The sequence below is a fragment of the Schistosoma haematobium genome, chromosome 4, assembly GCF_000699445.3.
Source record: "Schistosoma haematobium chromosome 4, whole genome shotgun sequence".
In the NCBI taxonomy this organism is placed as follows: Eukaryota; Metazoa; Platyhelminthes; class Trematoda; order Strigeidida; family Schistosomatidae; genus Schistosoma; species Schistosoma haematobium.
The window spans coordinates 34,969,522-34,992,806 of NC_067199.1; the positions used below are offsets into that span (position 1 = coordinate 34,969,522).

The following is a 23,285-nucleotide window of genomic DNA, read 5'->3' on the forward strand; positions in this document are numbered from 1 at the left end:
TCTCTACAAATCTACAGTTAATGTTGGCTCATGTGAAAAATCAATGTGATGGTAAGCTTTTTATGTCTTACATAGAATATGCATCTTAGATAACCATTGAAAACCAGTAAGCACTGAATAGCTTTTTCGTCCTAGTATAAGACTACCTAGTCGATCTCATTGTAAATACTAAACCTTTAGACCATTAAGCCGGTACCAAATGGTTCAAATTTCTAGCCTCAACTAATTTTACCATTGGTTTTAGTGAAATCTGTTTATAAAAATGGATATCTCTTAGTATACTTTAGATTTTTAGATTTAAAAATTGACACAATCACGGAAAATCATCCAAAATACAGTCACGTACTAAGAAAATCTTTTATAAATTTCTATCTGACTAATCTCAGAAGGAATCATCACATCCATCGATTAATATTCATTAAAATCCTGTTAAAACTATCAGTATAGATTTGATATTAACGACAGTAGTTGACATTAGAAACAACAGGTATTCGGTATACATTTTATTGTGAATATCTATACTGAGATGTAGATACATCACTGGGATCCACTATTAGTCACATATCTATCAATATGAATAAATTTATTATTCGTACTCATCCCCATATCGATGTACAGTTCTTCACAGATTATCCACTTTGTAGTCACCCAATAATATTAGTAGTTTTAAAAATGATGTAATTCATCATTATTAAGATGAATACAAAAGCCAATAGGTTATGCAGTGATTACTCTTACAATAACAACGGGCCCTAGTTATTCACACTATCTGTAGTTTGGATTCAAGTTTGAACATGGTTTTATCCATAAGTAATTTGTTCGTCAGTATGTTATGTCTTCATATATTTGGGCAAATAAAGTGTGTACCAAAACATATTGAGCAAATATTTCGATAATACTTAAACTAGCTAATAGTTATGCAATTTATTTTTCAAACCCTCAAAGTTTTTCATATGGGTAGAAAGAAAATCTACGGTAGTTTTAATATCACAGCCCTAATACTATTTGATAGATTCCTCATTATGGGTTATTTTAATAATTTCACAAAGCAGCTTCAAGGTACCTAATTGGAATTTAGGCATATTTTCCTGCATTATTTTATATAATATGATTATTTTACAGACAAAACTATTCTACATAGATATTTGTAGTGAACTATTTCATTGATATAGTGGAGTTCTGTGGAAATCATGTAATTTTCATGATATAAATCATGAGTTAATTAAAGTTGGACATTTACATCATTGGATGTCGGTAAATCGATCTTGTGATTAGACGTTTGAGTGTGAAAACGAAAGTCCTAGGTTCGATTCCCAGTGTAGTCGTGAGTGCACAGTATTGATGAGTCCCTTACTAGGGCGTAACAGCCACTCAGTGCTCCAAGGGTTTCAATAATGCTCAATTAGTGATTTAAACTCTTTTATTCATGATTGTAATACCATATTTCAAAATAACGTTGATGATAATAATATCTGAAAAATTCCATCAAATAGATTTTTACAAAGTGTCTCTGTTTTTTGAGTTTATTCATTAATTCGATAGTAGTATTGGATTAATTATATAACGGGTTTTTTTTGTTTAATAATTATTTAATGGTTGGATTCATGAGTCGACTTAGGCTAAACAGCCTTGGAAAACCTGGAAGCACTAAACGACCGCTTCGTTCTACTGTGGGACTTCTCACCTGTGAGCATTCACGAAACGGTCGTTCAGTACTTCCAAGTTTTCCAAGGTGGTCTAGCTTAAATCAACTTATGAATCCCGCCATTAAATTACTACAATTTCCACAAACCCTCATTCTGACAATAATGATTATTTCTAAGCAAAGGTGGATAGTAGCTAACAGTGGAGTCCAGGACGCGTGTTTCGTCCTATTTGGGACTCGTCAGCTGGATGTACCTGCATCACAGAGTTGATGTTCACTCTGGGACTCATTTGCCAATAACAGACTGATCAATTACCGTCTTAAACCTCAATGGGAAGATCCAAGCAAAATAATACCAAGTGAATAATTATTTTCAGAAGGGGTTTTGTGGAGATTTTAATAAATTCAATAGTTGAAATCATGAGTCAATTGAAGCTAGATCACCATGGAAAACCTAGAAGCCGCGACCAGTGGAGTTCAACCTGGTCTTTTATGAGATATCAACTCACTGATGATAATGGTGTACGGTGGCGCAATTTCGTGAATTGGTTGAAGTTAGACATCAACACCGTTGGATGCCAGCTCAGTGGTGTTATGATTAAGCACTCGCGCGCGGGACTGATAGGTCCTGAGTTCGAACATCGCTGGGAGTGGGATCGTGAATGCATACTGCTGAGGAGTCCCATACTAGGACGAAACGGCCGTCCAGTGCTTCCAGACTTCCCATGGTGATCTAGCTTCAATTGATTCATGATTTCAACTATTGGAATAATCATTTCTTTAAAAAAAAAAAAATATCATTCCATTTGTGTACTCCTAGTAACGCATCATTATTTACAATTTAACCAACCAAAATACTTTTTTCCATAAGAATGTACACATTCATAACATAAATACCGACTTTAAAAATGTATCAAGAATTTTTCCTAATACTTTTCCACAAATAGTAACAGTAATCATTATAATACAGATTATATCTTCAATCCTTTTGAATTTGTATGCCTAACTATGTAGGTATGTATGGCTTATCTTGTTAAGTATGTACATATTTTATTAGTGACTATAAAAACACTTCCCACTGTTTTCAACTGAATCGCAAAATTACTCGTCATTCTTAAGAATATGTCTAGTCTTACACAATGAATATATGTATCTGTGCACATACATACATATACTTACTAGTACTATAACAACTACTAATGCATTTACTATCTCAAGGGATAGAGGGGTCTGAATAGTTATAGAGTTAAAAATTTAAGACATTAAATGTAGCTTCAAAGTAATAATAAGGTCATTATGTGTCTAGCCGATCGCAATATAAATGTTATGTACACTTAAACTTCATATAAAACACGGTAAATTAAGTAATATCTATATTTCTATATAAATATACATACATTTTTATACATACGTGAAAATATACTTAAACCCATTTAGGTATACAACTATTCATTGTGGACATGCAGTATAGTCATTTTTCATACATGTCAAGGGTAGACAATTTATGTATTATTATTATTATTATTATTACTATTACATCGACTTCTCTGTATGATGGAACAGAAAGAGAAAAAAACCCAGAGAGAAATTGTAGTGGGTGGGTGGGTGGTGATATCAAGACAGGTTTGTTTATTCAGTGTACACATATAGATATAGTATTAAATTAGATAGGACAAGAATTATAGAGGTGAGGGTAGAGAGATCATTTCTTTAGTGTAGAGAAGACCGAATTTATTGTCATGATATTTCAAGCATTTATATAATATATAGATAGATAGATATATAAAATATATAAATATGTATTCTAATGTATTCGGTGTACATATTATTATAATATAATCGACAATTCGTTATTCCACCCCTCCAGAATAATAACTGTAATCGAACAAGATTCTTTTGAATTCATTACATATATATACAGATATATTACATACTGTGAGGATCAACCATTGTTTACTCCTTTGTAGAAATAATCAGTGATTGGTTATACAATCTATACAATTTATGATTAATGATTGGATTCTATTAATTAAATGATTATTACATAAATAAATAAATATTCTGTTCATTCTATAGAAAGATAATTGATAATTAAGACAGTTATTATTTTTAAAAAAGGAGGAAACATGAATGAAAATACTCAGTTCAATACTACTCAAAGATTGAATAAAATAAGTAGTGAATTATTATCTCATGAAGATAACGATAAATATGATAGTTTACAGAAATTTTCATGTGAAACTTCATTATCATGTTCATCCCCATCAGTATCATTAACAATATCAATGTCTTCACCATTAAAGATAACTACATCTAAACCAATGTCTACAACTGTTACAACGACAACCATGAACAATTCACCTAAATCATCATCATCGTCATCTTCTTCATCATCATTATCACCATCATCATCATCGATACTTAGTTCTATGAATTCGTTGAAACGTGCACGTTTTGATTCAAATCAAACGAATAATAATAATATTGATAACAAATCTTTTTCACCTAATCAATTTACATGTCCATGTGGTCGAACAATGTTAGATTCAAGTGAATTTATGGAGCATGCATGTCAATGTCATGAATTTATGATGACTGCATCAAATTTCGCTGAAGTTATAGCTAAGAATACAGCAATGGTTATGTCGTCCGAATGGAATAAATGTTTTCAATCAGCAAATTTAAATAATTTTTCAATGAACAGCGTTCGCAATAATAATAATAATAATGACAATAATGTTTTAGTTAAAAACAATGCAAATAACAAAGGGAATTCAAGTTTATTCCAATCAGCATTAGACTTATCATTTCGTTCAAATGAAATACCCTCTTCATGCGTATCCTCCACATCGTCACCATCAATAATATCATCCTTAAATAATTATTATAATAATAGTAATAATAATACTACTAATAATAGACACGTATCGTCGCATGTCAGTTGCCCACAATGTTCTTTCACAAGTACAGATATATCAGTTCTGTGTAAACATTTTGAATTGGAACATGATAACACTGGCCAATTTACATGCTCTAAATGTAATGAATCATATGATCAACTAATATATTATTTAAAGCATCAATTATTTGATAATTGTTTAAATTCATCCGATTGTTTTGATCGATTCTCTTCACCTACTACTATTACTAATACTAATACTATCATCACTACTGATACATCATCATCGTTGAAAACAATGATAACATCAACGAATACCGATAGTATGATGTCATCCAGTGATACTCCTAATTATTATTCAATAAAAAATAATCAGGATCACGAAAAAGATCACCGTCATTATCAATCCCAACAACAACAATATCAAAATAGCCATCGTCAACGTTATAATCATTTAAAACAAATGCATCATCTTCCAAGAAATCATTCGTCATCATCATCGCCAACATCATCTCCATCAAGAATACGTTCTAGCAATGATCAATATAATGATGTTTCTATGTTAGATAAAAAATTAGTATGTAATGCATGCCATCAAACTGGTTTTCAACATACTGGTGAATTAATTAATCACTTAACTGAATGTCCAAAATTTATATCGTTTACTGGAAATATTGGCAATATTATTGGAAGCACCATAACTAATGAAAGTAATACTACTAATACAACTGCTACTAATATTACTGATATCATTAATCATAGTAATAGTAATAATATGAATTCTTTAAATTTACATATAAAAAATACACAAACACCTTCGACAATTAACCAATCACAACAGTATAATCATGGTACATGTGTATCCCCATTATTGAATGGATTAATTAATAATTCAACATTTGATTTTGAGAAAAATTTCAATGATTTATTAAAATCCTCATGTGGATCATCAACATTTCATAATTACTTGACTACTACTAATACTACTACTAATAATAATAATAATAATCACTTTTCGTCGTCAAGTCGTTTTCCATGTAATTCAACTCTTTCTGATAATAATGACAGTAATAATAAAACTTATCATCATAAAAATGTCAATTTATGTTCACCATACTCTTCACATGGTATAAATTCACAAAATTCCTATTCACATTTCTTATCAAATCTACAATCTCTTGGTAAATCATACTACAATGATACAACCAAATCTTCATCAACAACATTATCATTGGATAGTTCAATAGATTCTCCAATGATTGAATTAAATCTTAGTAATAACGATACCTACAATTGTACTACATCTGTAAATTCACTACATATGAGTGAATTCAATACAAATCAACATATTAATAGTCATCCAGCACCTCTTTATCATGGTCGTATGGAAGAATTAACAACTGATCATCATCACGACCAACATCATCGACAATCACATCAATCTCAGCAGAATAATTCAATGAATAACTTACCACCACCATCATCATCAACAACAACATCTATTGAAAATATAACAGATTTGTCAAGACCATTTAAATGTTGTCATTGTATTAAAGCGTTCAAATCAAAAGCATTACTAGATCAACATATGCATATACATTATCCACCAAAATATACATGTCGTTATTGTGCTAAAAAATATCGTTGGCCACCAGTATTTTATCATCATCAGCGTACATGTAAAAAACGACCTACAACATCAACTGCATGTACAAATAATGATATAAATAATACTACAATAACTGTAACAATGTCAACAAATACTACTCATAATAATCAACATAATAGTAATAATAGTTCAATGAAACGTAATCATCACCATCATCATCATAATCTTAATTATTCAGATATTAGAAAAAATTTCCCAATTACATCAGATTCACTTACAAGTTTACGTTCAATAAATTCACAAATGAATGATACATTCCATAATAGTTTAACATCATTAAGAAATCCCAACGGTAATCTAAATGGGAGTGAAACACTTTCATCATATGGACATTCTTTGTGTTTACCTCCATTTAATTCAAATTCATCAGCAAGTTTAATGGAATTGTCTAACAATTCAAATATATTTCATAATAACAGTAATAATAATAATCATGACGATGATGCAACTTTAATGCCACCACCACATTTAAATAATTTTACCGCGTTAGCAGCTGCTGCTGCAGCGGCAGCAGCAATGAGTATGCATTTTCAAATCCCACCATTTTCAAATATACCACCGCCTCCTTTAGGATTTACTAATTCTTTCACGTCATCTTCAACAGCTACAACAACGGCAACTTCGTTGACGATGGTATCACCTTATCATCATCCAATGAATACACCATCACCTTCAATATCACTCCCGTCTTTACCGACATCTTCATCATCTACACGACTTCAGTTCGGTTCCAATTTATTTAATCAGTCATTGTCATCATTTTCATCAATCAATCGTTCAAATTTATTGCCACCATTTACAACTCAATCAATTTTTCAATCATCACATTTTGTACCACCGTTATTAGTGCCAAACTCAAATGAATCAATTGATTGTAACTATTTGCCTGAACCTTCTTCTTTCCAGCCAGAGTTAAATTTTCCATTTAATAGTGTTTTGTCATCAATTGCTTCAAAACTAACTACTACGGCATCATCATCATCACCAATGTCAAGTTTATCTTCGCCAACAAAGAATAATCATGCTATAGATGCCTCCAATTCACAAGTCAATATATTAAATAATCTATTATGTGTATGTGGAGTGCGCTTTAATGAAATATCGAGTTATATATCTCATATATCTAATTGTAATTTTTTAAAAAATTTAGTACTACAGTCATTTTCAAGTACTTTAAGTCAATCTGAATTCCCAGTTCTACCAACAACCACAACAGTAACAACATTGTTATCATCTCCGTCATCATCATTATCATCACCATCACCGCCAATGATGACATCGTATAAACAAACATCATCACTTTTTCCATTTGATACTACAGTTATTTCAAATAAATTTCATCCTCAAGATGATGTACAGAATGATGATACTCATCATGAACAACCAGGAAAATGTAAAAATTCAATAGTTAACAATTTAATAACTTCAAATGATAATTGTAATTCATTGAATGAAACAAACATTCAACAAGAATCATTAAAACATGAAGAAAAAATCAATGAAAAAACGAATTATAATGAAATTAGTACTTTTGTTCAAATAGATCAATTGAATTCTTCAAAGAACAATCATGAAACGGATCAATTACATAAAAATAATATTGATTTAAAGGAATCCCCAAATGAACCAAATAGAAGCCCATTAAATTCATTATATCAAATTGAAAATAATCTATTATCAGATAGACAAATAACTATAAACTCTTCAAATAATTCATTCATAACAACAATGGTTAATGTTTTAACGAATACTTCAAGTATGACTGATAATCAATGTCCTGAATTACAAGATTCACCATGTCAAATTCCAAAAAATCATTTAAATTCTCCTTCACAAACATCATCATTTCAAATATCTTCAAGTCCTACAATTGATGTGATTGATCATGATCGATTAGATTATCATTCTCAATCAAATAATTCTAATAATAGTCCAGAGAATATCAATTCTATATCTACAACAATATCAACATTAGTTAATTCACCAAAATCATGTTATCATTGTGGTAAAGAATTTAGTTCTCGTTTATCACTTAAACAACATGTAGAAGGTAAACATAGTACTGAAGGAAAATATTGTTGTCCTGGCTGTTCAAAACGTTATCGTTGGGGTGCATCATATTATTATCATAAAAAATCATGCCCAGCTGTTAGAGAACAAAGTCCAGTGCCAAGTGATATAGTAAATCAATTATCATTATCTGGTTCCGAAGATAATTCTTCTTTGTCATCCATAAATTCTCCCATTTCACCATCTAAAATTAAACCAACTGAAGAATATAATTTTGAAGAGAAATATATCGAGGGAGTAGAAGACGAAAAAGGAGAGGAGGATCAAAACTGTGGTGATAATGATTATGATAATGATCCACATATCGAAGATGATGAGAATGAGAATGAGAAAAAAGAAGAACAGGAAGATGAATTCAAACATGATTCGAATAATTCTTTCAAACTTTGTATTTCCCATAAAAAATATTTACGATCTTCGTCTAGAAATAGTGATCTCAGAAGAAATTCTATGAAAGGATCATACTCTAATAAAAATGATAATTTAAATAATACATCATCTATCCAATCGAAATTTATTAAACATCAAATACAAAATAAACAAATTTGTCAAACTATTAAAGAAGATTCATTAATTTGTGATATAAATGCATTTCCCGTAAGTATTATAATCCATTATCCCCTTTTTTTAAATAAGGGATATAATCATTTTATTCATATGTAAAGTATTATTGGTTTTACATGACGAACTGATTTAAATTAGATGATTGGTGAAATTCAAGGATTCCTAGACAACTGAGTAAAGGAACTCTTTAAAAGTGGTCATTCATGAACTCACCACAGATCGAACCTAAGATATTCAAACTTTACGATGAGTTATTAGCCTTTAAATTATTGAGTTTCTGTTAAGTCTTTAAATATAAGTTTCACACAAAGGTAGTAGACGTATTATAGACTACTTAAAATAGAATATTTACAAAGAGAATTGAACCTAGGAAGTGATGACTGAGGATTGAAACCTCATATTACCAATTTAAATACTTACTGTGATAAATACAAATTATATGTAAACATAATTTAGATAATATAAAGTTTAAAAGCTACATTATTAAATATAAATCTATTCACCTAAAACAAAGGCATTTGTTAGTCACAAAAATGAACTAGTATCGTGTGAATTTAAATGTTTCTTTGGTTTAACTAATTAGTGAAAAGAACTGATTTACTTACTTTACTTTTACTTACGCCTATTGCCTTCCCGCCCCATCCAATGGAGTATAGGCCACTGACCAGCATTCTCCGACCTACAACTTATTTACTGACTATATGTAAAATAGAATAATCACATAATTCTAGACATCAGTCGAAGTTTGTTTGTATTTGTGCTTTGAATGAAAAGTAAAACATAATAATTATCAGAATGGGTTTTGTGGAGATTTTTAGAAATTTCACTGGTTGAAATCATGAGTCAATTGAAGCTAGACCATCATGGAAAACCTGGAAGCACTGGACGGCCGTTTCGTCCTAGTATGAGACTCTTCAACAGCGTGCATCCACGATCCCGCACCCCTCGAGATTCGAACCCAGAACCTATCAGTCTCGCGCCAGGCGCTTAACCAACTAGACCACTGAGCTGGCAGGTATCCAATGGTGTTAATGTCTAACTTCAACCAATCCACGAAGTTGCGCCGCCGTACACTATTGCCTTCAGTGAGTTCCTATCTCACAACAGATTAACAATTAAGTGATTATTTATATCCACTTACTAATTACATAAGTTTCTAGTCTTATAAAACTAATGAACTGATCTAAATAAGACCATTAGCGAGAACCTGAAAGCACTGGACGGCCGTTTCATCCTAGTATGGTGATGTAGCTTCAATTAGCTCATGAATTCAACAATTAAATTACTATAATATCCATGAAACCTCTCTCTAGCCTACATAATTTTCTAGTCTTATTGAAATCATAAACCGATCTAAATTAGACCATTATTAGGAACGTGGAATCACTAAACAGCCATTTCATTCTAGTATATGACTCCTAGACAATATAAATCCATAATCCTTCATCAACTAATAAGCGGTGAATACATCTGAATCATACTAGCAACCTAAATTATTGGGAAAAAAAGAAAGAAAATTCTCTACTTTATGATTAAGATAAGTTGTAAAAAGCACATTGTTTAATGTTCAACAAGGAAATATTATTGAACATTTTCATTTTCATTTAATGTGTTACTGCCTAACAGAAGAGTATAATTCTCACTAGATATTGCATATAACAGTATGAGATTATTGAGATTATTAAGTTTTTGATTATGATCATGAATTGATTGATATTAGATCATTATTGAAAATCTGAATGCACTGAACGGTTGAACATTAAGAATAGGATACATTACAAATTCATAAAGCACATATCTTATACTTTCTATAATGAAAGAACAATGAAAATAAATATAGTTCTCCTTCTCTCTCTAGTTAACTATAAATGAATTTTCCTTTGAATATATTGTTCACTATGATATTGTTACTGTAAATATTGATTGAGTGAAATATCAATAAAATCGATTGTATAAAAGGGTAATAAATAAATAAATAAATAAACAATAACCATAAAAATGCTCTCCATGGTTTTTCCCTTAAAACAAATTTAATACTATTGACAGTACAATGAGTTTTATAACTTGTTATATTTCAGTTGTATTACAAATCGATTATAAAATCGGTATAAAGTGTTAATAAAGATAAATTCGAAAGAAAAGAAAACCGGGAAAAGAAAAGAAGAGAAAGTGATATAAATCGATACTATTAATAAATTTCTATGATTATCTTTCATTGATTCTCTTTTATGAAGATGAGGCTGTTTAGATACATGAATAGTGAATGAAGATGGAGATAATTCTATTTTAATAGTAAATATTTAAGTGAATTTGATTAGATTTTGTTTAGATTATAGATGGATTCATGTTTGTCTTGACAGATACGTCGATATACTTAAGAACGCTGTTTTGAATATTGAATAAATCTTCTTTAGGTTCATTTAGTTGAAATGTCATAAATAAAACGAAACTCGTCTCCTGGATTCCGCTGTCAATCACCTATCAAATATACTAATAAATTGTGACATAACTACGTTGAAGCGACTCTCTTAGAATGCACGTATAGACGAAAAGACGGATCCATTGTTATACTGAATATCCACAATAGACAATTAAAGACTCTTGTCAGTATTTTAATCGACAGCGTTAAACACGCAAAGAATGTGATTATGAAAGTCCTAATATTCACATATTACTACTCAATAGCTAATAAATAGTTATAAATCTTTTATTTTGATCATCAGTTATTACTAGTTGAAATCATGAGTCAATTGAAGCTAGATCACTATGGAAAACCTGGAAGCACTGGACGGCCAGTTCGTCCTAGTATGGGACTCCTCAAAAGAGCGCATCGAATCCAGGACTCATCAGTCTCGTGCGCGAGCTTCAATTGACTCTTGACTTCAACTATTGAAATTTCTAAAATCTCCACAAAACCCCTTCTGACATTAGTTATTATTTAAAAAGATAGGAATAACCTTAAAAATTAGACAGTACTCTTTTGACATTTGAAGTTTAGCTATCAAGCTGATTCAACTCAATTAATGAAATTGTTCAAACACTATGCGAATTCCCGACTGAAACTTAAGTTTTCATTATGTTTCATAATGAATAACATTAGTCGATGTAATAAAGTCGTTATTGGTTTAACAAAAAAAAACACAACAACTGAATTAATGAGTAGTCTGCTGTCAATAGAACAATGTTCTAGTAGTTCTTATGAGATTTCAACAAATATACTGAAACTTCAAACGCCAAATTACTTAATGCTTTTCAAGCATCCCTGTTACAGTTACTTGGTTTGATACACAAAACATGACTTAAAGTTATGTACACAACTTTTTAATTGGTTAGTAGATTAAGTTCAATTATTTTAGGTTAAAGACATTTTCCAGCAAAATACATCATATTAATTAAAGTAGTGAATCTTCATCAGTTGAGATGGCTGGGATATGTGTCACATATGCCCAACCGCCGTGTGTAGGATTAGGTTGGAAGAAAGGTAGGGGCGGCCAGACCAAAACATGACATAAATCTATGAAGTCGCTGACAAGTGGACTGAGCCATGTTGGTAGGTGTGGACTACCTGGTTGTGATCCGCGAGACGATAGCAACCGATGGTTAGAGACCTTGAATGACATAGCTCTAAACCGTTTGCAATAACGCAGATGCATCCATTCCTTATATTCTTCCAAATTCTAATCTTCTGAATTCTTTACGTCCTTTTTTTTCTGTTTCCAAGTTTGTTTCACTAGATTATACTCCTTGGACAACATCTTCAAACCCTAATCTCTCCGATTACTGCCTATACTCTTACTACCTCTACCACTATAGGATTCGAATCGATATTTGTATCTCTTTGCTAATGTGGTATGGCAACTTGAACTGATTTACGTACGTACGTACGAAGTTCTAAATTGTTGCTGACTAACTGACTGACATCATATTATTCAATAACTGAAGTGAATATTAAGATAATAAACATAATTTAAATGAATTAATTGCCTGTTACTGAGCTCAAGGATTTGATGATTTATTAAAAGAGTTGTTTAATATAATCAAATTTAATTTTGTAGACCGTATTCTACCAACGACAGTTCGAAATTCACTCTTGGACATATAAATAACGCGATAATTTAAAGTCTTTTGAATAAACATCGTATCCATTGACAAGTTAGTCGCTATTAGTAATTGAGCGAATGTATGAATGAGCGAGTGTGAACAACAATAACAACAACATACTGGGATGAATATACATCCAACTAACGAGTCCCCATTAGGATTAAATGTCTATCCTGGGTTCTACTGTTAGCTCCAATACAAATATACCAATATATACTCTCAGTAAACTAATATTATGATGTAAATAAGCGAATAAACTTATATAGACTATTCACTGAATTATTTAATTAGTATAGAATTACATAATCCAATGAAAATTTCAACTCACTGTAGTTTAATATACTAAAAAAAGGTATTGAATATACTTTTTTCTTCCCTTAGTTTATTTACTGTGAGTGAGAGTTTTTCTGTCCTTAACGTAAATGAAATATTTACTAATGTTTAGATTTAATTCATCAAAAGACTTCATATATGAACCCATACTAAGATGAAACAACCGTCCAGTGATTCCAGGTTTTCAATCATGGTCTAGCTTCAATTGACTCATGAATTCAACTATTAAAAAATTACTATAATATCTATAAAATCCCCCTTTCTGACTTTAATCTTTCATTGAAGAATCACTCTATTTTAAAATGAATAAACTTGACAAAATCTATTCACAAATATATAGTGAGGAAATAATTGAACAATATGGTTGATTACTTTGCTGTTGTAATAAAAAGTGTTGGTGAACTACTCTCAAGAAACAAAAGAACTAGACATGAAAGATGTAGTTTAGTTAGTTGTTTATTAACAGAAGAAAATTCAATTAAGTTATTAGGGTTTTAAACTTCTCATTGTTGATGTTAATGTTTGCTACCAATCAGTCTCTTGAGGTATATGGACAGCTTTTTCGGATACACACAGTATTACTATCAGTCACAAGCACTTTTAAATAAAATTGTATAGTGGCTATCATTAGAATTCAGTATACGTATTTCATTTTATTGGGAATTTATTAACTGGATGTGTCTAAATCACATTGAAGATGTTCGCTCCTTACTGCACAAGCTAGTGGCTATCTGAACCGAATGTTTCAGTAGATAACACGTTGAGAATTTAAAGTGAAAGGCATTGGGTTTAAGTCCTATTATGAATATCAACACTGAGCTGGAGGGACATCCGACCGACGAGTCTTAAATAGAATGAAACTAGAGTCCTCACTTCCAATGACAGCCACAACCAAATTCATTTTCATAACAGTACATTTGTAGGCGACTCACGTTCCAGAAATCGTCTATCAGTGACCATTATTTACAGTAGGATATCATATAATACAAAATGTGGTTAGTAAATGAGGGAAATGAATACAAACTAAGTTATATTATTGCAGCTAAATTGTTAGTATTACCTTTTATAACCATGTTAAGTCAATAAATGTTGCGTATTTCTTTTGAATAACTTATGTTTACTTGAATTTCTGGATTGATAAATCTTGAACTAATTTGAAATTGTTTAGTTTGACTTGTACAGAATTCTAAAACAATCCCTTAAGTGGTGTCCAGCAGCCTGAAATTGATGAGATGGTTTGTGATAAAACTACATTTAGTTTTTCGTTCACAGTCAGGTCAAATGATGTTTACAATTAAATTTTTAAAATACACACCAATGAGTCAGTAAACTGAAAATTCACTGTTATTGACGAAACGCGTGTCCCGGATTCCACTGCTAGTCACTATCCATACAAGCTTATAATGCTTGTAACTTAAGGCAATATCGAAGCAATCCTCACAGGATGCACATATGTCAATAAGAGATGGATCAGTTGCAATTCTAGACATCAGTGGGAAGATCTGAACAAACAATACAAAATGAAGTTACTGACTAGTTCTTTGGTTTGTCTTTCTAACATACTTCAAGTTTAGTTAGCAGATATTTCTGTAGAACTAAATGGACATGTTTTCTAGATGTTTTTTGGGTTAAATTTAAAACTAGAAAAAGAGTATTCTAGCCTTTATAGGCTAGATATGATAAAATGTTTTATTCTTAAAAGCAAATCATATAAACCAGACCATTTATATGTATAGGAATCTATCTATGCTTAGAAATAATCTACGATAAATTAATTTTTCCAATAGTAAGCATCATATCGGTTTTATGGAATTTATGTTATATAACAATAAATTATGCAAATCTAGTTAACTTCGCTTGAAATTCACATCAACAAAAAGATTTGGCCCCTTTTCACTGATTAGCATACTAGAAAACATGATTTGAAAACTAATCATAATGTTTAAGAAATTAATGACTTACACTGTATATCAGTATGGGGTTATGGAGATTATAAAGTTTTTGATTGAGATCATGAACTGATTGATTTTAGATTATCATTGCAAACCTAGAAGCACTGGACGACCGTTTCATCCTATTGTGTGACTTCTCAGCAGTGCGCATCCACGATACCGCCCGCGGGATTCAAACCCATACTGATAATTACCATGTACTCACTAGTGACTAGATTCGTGAGGGAGTTCTCGGAGTTCTAGTGAGAAGCCTTGATCAGTGGAGCTAATCCATGTCGGGTAGAGACGGGTATCCACCTCGGTACAATGGAGGATGGTTGCGTGGTTTGGTTGAGTATAGACATTAACTCTGTTGGATGCCAGCTCAGTGGTCTGGAGGTTAAGCGTTCAAGTACGAGACCGAAAACCCTGGGTTTGAATCCGGCGAGCGTAATCACAAAATAAGCACTGCTGAGGAGTCGCACGATAGGACGAAACGGCCGTCCAGTGCCTCCAGGTTTTCAGTGGTGGTGTTACATTATATACATTCGATTAATAATAACAGATCTTTACATATTTAATTTTTCTCATATTTATTTATTATTGATATTTATTAATCAGATAATAATAATAATAATAATAATGCGTTTGAATGCAAAGAAAACAGAGTCCCCGTCACTACATAATTATGATTTCCTTTTAGTTACAACTACACAGCCTAACAGAATAGATTGATTATAGGTTTATAAGTAATTCAAAGATAAGGGTTTTGTCTTATTTAAAACTCATCAGTTAGATGTATATATATATTGTCCAATGTTGATGTTCTATTACAGGAATTTAACTCAATACCTTTTGTTTGAGATACGCTAAGGATTATTTATTGAACTATTAACTTCAGATTGTTATGATCTTGTTCAACAGGTATGATATTGTTAGAAAGAGTTTGATTCTAGGCGAGTAGCACTATATTTCTATATATCAACAAAGATTGATAAAATTCCAGTCAATAACTGAACAGTTCAATTTTTTTCTAATAATTATATGTACAGTTTATTGACTGAAGATCAACTTTCTCCATATATATATAATAGGGAGAAAGAGAGAGACACTTTCAGTAAGCCATAATATTATTAATTTAGATAGTTATATATATTATATTATCAATTATTGATATTATCAAAATTTCCCTGGAAACTGTATTTCTCTCTGCAGAGGAACAAATAGGTATTTGTGTTATATCTATTTTTCTTAGTAGTAGCTTTATATAAAATGTATGTATACGGTTGAGTAATATAAGTTGTAATTAAAATGACACCTATGGGACTTGTAGAATAGATCAATATAACTTCATTTTTTAAATAAATACTATTCAGCTTAAGTTGAACAGAATTTATCAGCGGTGTTTCTGGAGATTTTTCAAGTTAATGAATCTAGTCAACTGATAACAATACATATAGGCTAATACAGAGTAATTAAAATGTAATCTTGAATATAAAGAACGGGATAATTTATACCTTTATTAATAATGAACTAAACATTATACACATTAAACAAGCTAGTAGCTATCTGAACTCAATGGATAGAGCATTGTGGCATTTGAAGTGAAAAATACATAGTTCGAATTTAAGTATACGCAACCATACTAGGATGCAACAACATCCAAGTGACGAGTACCAAATAGCACGAAAGATGCATCTTGGATTCGAGTATCAGTTACAATCTATCTGTTCTATAAATATAAATTCATTATGTTTCTACATATGTGATCTCAAAAAGTGTTATATATGCATGAAAGACTGTGAATATTAAAGTTGAATAGTTTGGAAAAGTAAACAGATTCAATAAATCATTCATGGAAAAATCATCTGGGATACTTTCAAATTCATTTTCTATTTAGCTATTGTGGAAATGCAAGAAGAATTCTAATTTCTAGTTGATTTTAGCTTCATATAGTAGTTAGAATGTTATCAGTTAAGCGATAGTTAATCATCTAACTTATTTTTAAATAGAATTGTTGTTTACTCGATAGGTAAATTGTAGTTACCACTGGAATTAAGGATACATATTTTGTATCCTATGTAACTTGTCAACTAGATGTACTTTAATCCCATTGTTGATGCTTACATTGAGAGTCTAATCAAGTACCTGCGATTTTAAACACTTAACAACTTATCAACTGAGCTACTGAGTTTAAACAGCCACTCAATTTGAACAATGAACATTATATTCACATCATTATTAGATATGATTTGAATTATCCTGTTTATGACAAATAATGGTAAAATCCAAATCTTTTCTAAGAATGATCTAGAACTGTTACTTATTTAATGAGCTGTTAAATACAGTTGTAAATACAGTTTTACATGATTACACAACATTAGTTTCTTTGGAATAATTAATATTACTTAGATTAAAGAAACAATACAGTATTCAATCTAGTTTAGGTGAATGTAGTGTTTTCCCCGTCAATGATATAAAGAAGTGAAGTTGTATTCGATTCAAGTATTATTCTGAATATTAAGATTCAAACAAAGGATAGAGATAAATATAAGAACTGTTTAAATTCCCTTAGATTATTACTTACATATCGATTTACATAAATATGTAGGAAACAACTAGGAAGTTCTATGAGTTTCATAACAACACTTACGGATTATATAATTTATCTTTTTTTTGGGGGGGGGGGTAAAATAAATTCCTCTGACTAAGCCCATCTTCAGAAACACATTGTAAATTAGTGAGAAAATGAACTACACGTCATTAAGATTTCTGTGAATAATCTCTAACCTAATATATACTTCATAAGTATGTTTCATTATATACATTGATAACTGTTCACTTCATGTAGATCCCAGTTAAATGAAGTTAAATTTTGATGGGTTTTTGTTCTCTGACCTGGATTGTTTTGGTCGTGGAGCTTTCATCGTTCTTCTGAACGACATCATCAGCATAAACCTCAGGTAGAAGTGTAGTGTTCAAATTTCTCTACATATGACTCACAGCTTGTCCTGTAGACCTTGATGTTGATCAGTTCTTGTTAACCATCAACCTGTCATTGTTTACTTCTCTATTTTGATTGTATCTCCCATTGAAGTTAAAATGTATACTTTATTGGATTTCAAATAAGTGATTTAAAAGATACACTAATACCGTAGAACTTAACATTTCTAAGAGTAATCTTTGATTGAGTTATTGGTACACATTGATCAGAAATCAAAGCCTAAGTTTCCAAAGGTGGTCTAACATCAATCGGTTCATGATCTCAATCAAAAACTTAATAATCTCCACAACCTCTATACTGATAATCAAAGCCTAAGTTAGAAAGAATTGTTCAGTACTCAGTTCTCTTGATGATGGCATTAATCAATCCATGATTAAAATAGATAAATCTACCTATAAGCATAATAAGAATTTAGTAAATTTCAAAACAAACGTTTATAGATGGATATATGTATTTGTTTAAAATGTAAATCATGATTAATTCCAGACATTTTAAAGTACTTCACACATAACATACATTATCAGTCTATGAAATTTAATCTAAATAAAAATCACAAATTTTGTGTCTCCGAATTAGTACTATAGAAAATTATTTCTGTTATTAAATCAATATATCGAATTGATTCTCCTTATAAAAATGTACCTTGTTTTTGTAAATAAATATCAAACCCAAATAATTATTCTAATTAAAAAAAGATGGATAGAGTAAGATATGTTGCGTATTACTTACTTACTTACTTACTTACTTACTTATAAGTGTTACCCTTCATCTAGGAGCGTAGGCTGCCCATCAGTACTCACTAGCCAATCCTGTCCTGGGTAATCCTTTCCAGTTCTTTACAGTTGTCATTCATCCTTTTTCATATCTGCTTCCAATTCTTGACGCAGTGTATTCTTCAGCCTTCCTCTTTTCTGTTTCCCTTCAAGATTCCAAGTTAGCATATGTTTTGTGATGTAGTTTGATGACTTTTATTCAATATGTGTCCTATTCATTTCTAATGTCTTTTCTTAATTTCCTCCTCAGTTTGAAGCTGATTTATTCTTTCCCACAATAGGCTGTCGCTGATAGTATCCGGTTAACGAACCGGATATGTATGAAATGTATCATAACTGTTGTTTTACACCTCAAAAAACAATGCTTAAGGGTTCACCGTAATAGATGAAAGTCCTAAGTTTAACTCCTATAGAGTTTTAGACACATAATAACTAGTAATACTATATCAAGAAGAAACAGTTATCTAGTATTTCATAGTTCTCAATTAATGCTCTACATGACGTATATTGCTTACAAATTAAATATAGTCTACATAAAACCTCTTCATTTACAATTCACTAATTCATATTAAAAAAGTATTTGTAAATATCATTAGCAATTTCAATAGTTGAGATCATAAGTCAGTTGAAGCTAGACCACCATGAAAAACCTTGAAGCACTGAACGACTGTTTCGTCCTGGTATGGGACTCCTCAGCAGTGCTCATCCACGATCCTACCTCGTGAGATTCGAATAGAGGATCTATCAATTTCGTGTGCGAGCGTTTAACCACTAGATCACTAATTCCCTCTATGATAATACTCATTAATGTAAGTTATCTATTTCTTTTCTACCTAATCTATTAATTAAATAATGGGAATTCTCTTAGTTGACAGGTTATAAACAATTGGTTTATCATGAATAAATAGTATATATATGAGAACTTACTCTAATATTGATTTATATCCTACAATCACGCAAAATAATATGAGATAAATAATTATTATTTTTTTCTAAAAAAAAAGAAAAAAACTGTATAAACGATTTCTCACTGTAACTGCTTGTTTACACCATCAAATTAAAAAAAAAATTAAAAAAGAAAAGAAAAAGGAAGAAAAGAAAAACACAATTCCATATCAATGAAATTAACAAATAATAAAATTTATATATGGAACTAGTGTATTATATGTGATGATGAGGTTGGTTGATGAATAAAGAAAAAAGAAGGTTTGTCAGCTAAAATAAATAAATAAATAAATAAATAACTATTTTTCATTTCAGTTATTTTTTTCATTTTTTTCATTTTTGAGATTAATGAGTAAATTGTTACATTATGGATGAGGTTTCTTTTCTTTTCGTTTTTTTCTTTTCTTTGAAAAAATAGTTACTCTCAATATTATAAACAAATAATATTGATAATTAAAATTGTTACTGAGAAATAGTCGTTAAATATTTTATTTTGTAAAATGAAGATTTGTAGCTTAAATAGATATAGTTTCTTAAAAAGAGTTAAGTAATGTGATTAACAATAAAATTCAGAACATATTAATGAGCTTTATCTGTACTATAGTGTTGATGTTCACTTAGAAAGTCTAAATGAATAATATCGACATTTGAAACAAAAGGTATTGGGTTCGAGTTCATGTTCTATCATGAACACTACGATACAGATATGTCAAACTGATAAGTTCCAAATAGAATGAAATTTACATCTTGAATTCCACTCTCAGTCAATATCACAGTTTTCAGAAAAATCTTTGTGATTGATTATAATATTGAGGTCATTTTTCCCAAGATGTACTGTTAATAAATCATGATGGAATGTAATGAAGCATATTTATATTAGCACTTTAGTGAAATTGTATTCTTTAAGTTGAATTATTATTTTTTTTTTTTAAATCCATGAATTTCCTTTTCGATTTTGAACGACATAAGCAGCGTCTAATTTAATTTTAAGGCTAACTCAATAAAGGTTGTTATAGTGACACAGTCTACAATCATCCAATCTCATTGATGAAGACTATTTCATTTCAGGCATTTTGAAACTCCACTAAGACAAATATTAATATTTAACAGTTGTAAACTAATTTAAAAAAAGAGTTCACTTCAGCTCGAAGTAAGCACTGACTGTGTTCATTTGCATTCTCACAAGTGATTGATCACTGGTTGGTGATCAATGTCATGTGTGTCAAGTCCTTCTTAGTGCAGATCGAATGCTATCGACCATGTTGCAATGTGGCCACCAGTCTAGGTGACTCGACACTGCGGTACACCAGGTACACCTTGCCGACGAGTGCCAAGTAGCAGGAAACCCGGGTCCAGGGTTTCCTGTCGACTATCTCCAACCACCATCCAATCTCATTTGGATTCTGTTATGATTTATTCATTACAGTATATGTTAAATTCCTCATTGAATTATGAAGTTTATATTATCTTGCTTCTTGTAGATGTCCTCGTTGAAAATTTTTAGACTATTTACCAATGAATATTAACAACAGACTAACCATCTATGTAGGTTAGAATCCACTGATTAAATCTCAATTTTATAAGTCAATATTTCAATTAAATAAACCTCTCATTAAAGCACTTATTTCAATAAGTAGTATATTTATTAAACATGAAATTTTTTTAGAATATATCGACCATAGTTAACAATGTTAACTGGGTCATATATTTATTCCTATTCGAAGACTTACCAGTAAGATATACTTGTATCTATGTTGATGTTCACACTGAGGCATGAACCCATAACCTTTTACTTTAAACCCTTTGCATAACGAAGTTCAGATTACCATTATTTGTTCAGTACATATGTTTTGTTTTATTATATATATGTATAACTAATTTCTAAATCCAAACACTGTTACTAAAGTTTGAGATACTGTATATTTTTGTTTTTGGATAATTACTGTAGTAAAAAATTAATGTTAATGAATAGCCTTCAGTATTACAATTATCTACAGTCATTTAGATTGATGTTTAATATTAGAATAATTATGTTCGCTATCTAATTGATAAGGTATTTTGTGGTTAAATCTAAACTTTCAAGAATCATTATTCATTTTCACCTATTATTTAAAATAGGAAATCCTTCGTTTTCTTCAAACTTTTAATTATGTTTCTCTTTATATGTAACTGATTATACTAAACTTATAAAGATCTTGAACAATACTGTTAGGTCTTGCTGATTGGACGCTACATTCGTTCCTAAGCTATTCTGATAACCCTCACGCTAGAACTATACAGCAACCTGAACACCAGAAAGAAGACGCAAAGTATAAGAGAGACACTTTGCTCCAACGTTCGTTTTTGTACAGAAACCATAGGTACTTATAGATGTTAACGTTTGTTAAATCACCACCATATTTCGGCCAATCCGTTAACGACATTTTATGCTACTGACCAGTAGTAGCAAGCCACGTTGGAATTCTAGAATGCTCCATCGTGCTCTGGTTGGCTAGGACTCTTCGGCTCCCTCTGGGCCTCTAAAGGCTCCGTTGAAGTTCTCCGAAAGCCGACTCAACAAATACCCAACTTGTTAGCCGTTAATTTTAAGCGTATTTTTATACCATCTCTGAACAAGTAGAGATATATTAAATCATAGTAGATTAGTGGATAATACTTAAACACAACTCTGTTTACAACATCATACTTAACTGACGAAATAATTGTCATTTCAGGTGAAGAGGTTCATTGTAGGTCAGTTCAGTTTATAAGTTAGATTTTCCATAGACTAATTTCAATTAAAGTATAATTACAGGGTATTAGAGAGCTGTTTTGTTCACATTTGTGACTCTTCATCAGTGAACATACACAGCTACACCGAAGAGTGAACTCTGGAACTTAGAGCCTCATGACTAGTGATTGACCAATAGAAACACAAGGTGAGCACCTAATATTTCTATTCAAATTTTAATCAATTCATCATAGTGAGCAACCATTTTTCAATGTCACTGACTCAAACCGATAGTAGTACGAAACAATTGTTCAATGCTTCCTAGTTTTCACTGACTGTCTTACTGATTTAAGTCAGTAGTCCTTCTCCTTCACTATATTAATTATTTTATTTCATGATTATTATTTCATTATTTCTTCATTTGTTTTATTCCAGCTTGAAACTAATTCATAACCGGTGTCAATGAAGAATTTACAAATAAAAACAAATGAATTCAATTTGAAAATTTTTTTATTCAACAAATAACATAATAATCTCTCCCTCTCTCTACTTCTACATTATCTAATTTACACTGTCGTGATCCACAAAAAAAGAAATGTCTATCCATTTTCCACTTGATTGATTTACAAGAACTATTCATT

The 23,285-nt window shown here is 30.7% G+C and overlaps 1 protein-coding gene across 1 annotated transcript; it reads left to right on the plus strand.

Moving 5' to 3' along the window:
- Positions 1-3,771: 3,771 nt before the first annotated feature.
- Positions 3,772-23,285, plus strand: MS3_00007934 (uncharacterized protein; the record flags this gene model as incomplete). Its single annotated transcript, XM_051216270.1, has 2 exons — positions 3,772-8,880; positions 23,080-23,285. 2 exons carry the CDS (start codon positions 3,772-3,774, stop codon positions 23,095-23,097), a joined length of 5,127 nt encoding a protein of 1,708 aa, XP_051066847.1. The 3' UTR covers positions 23,098-23,285.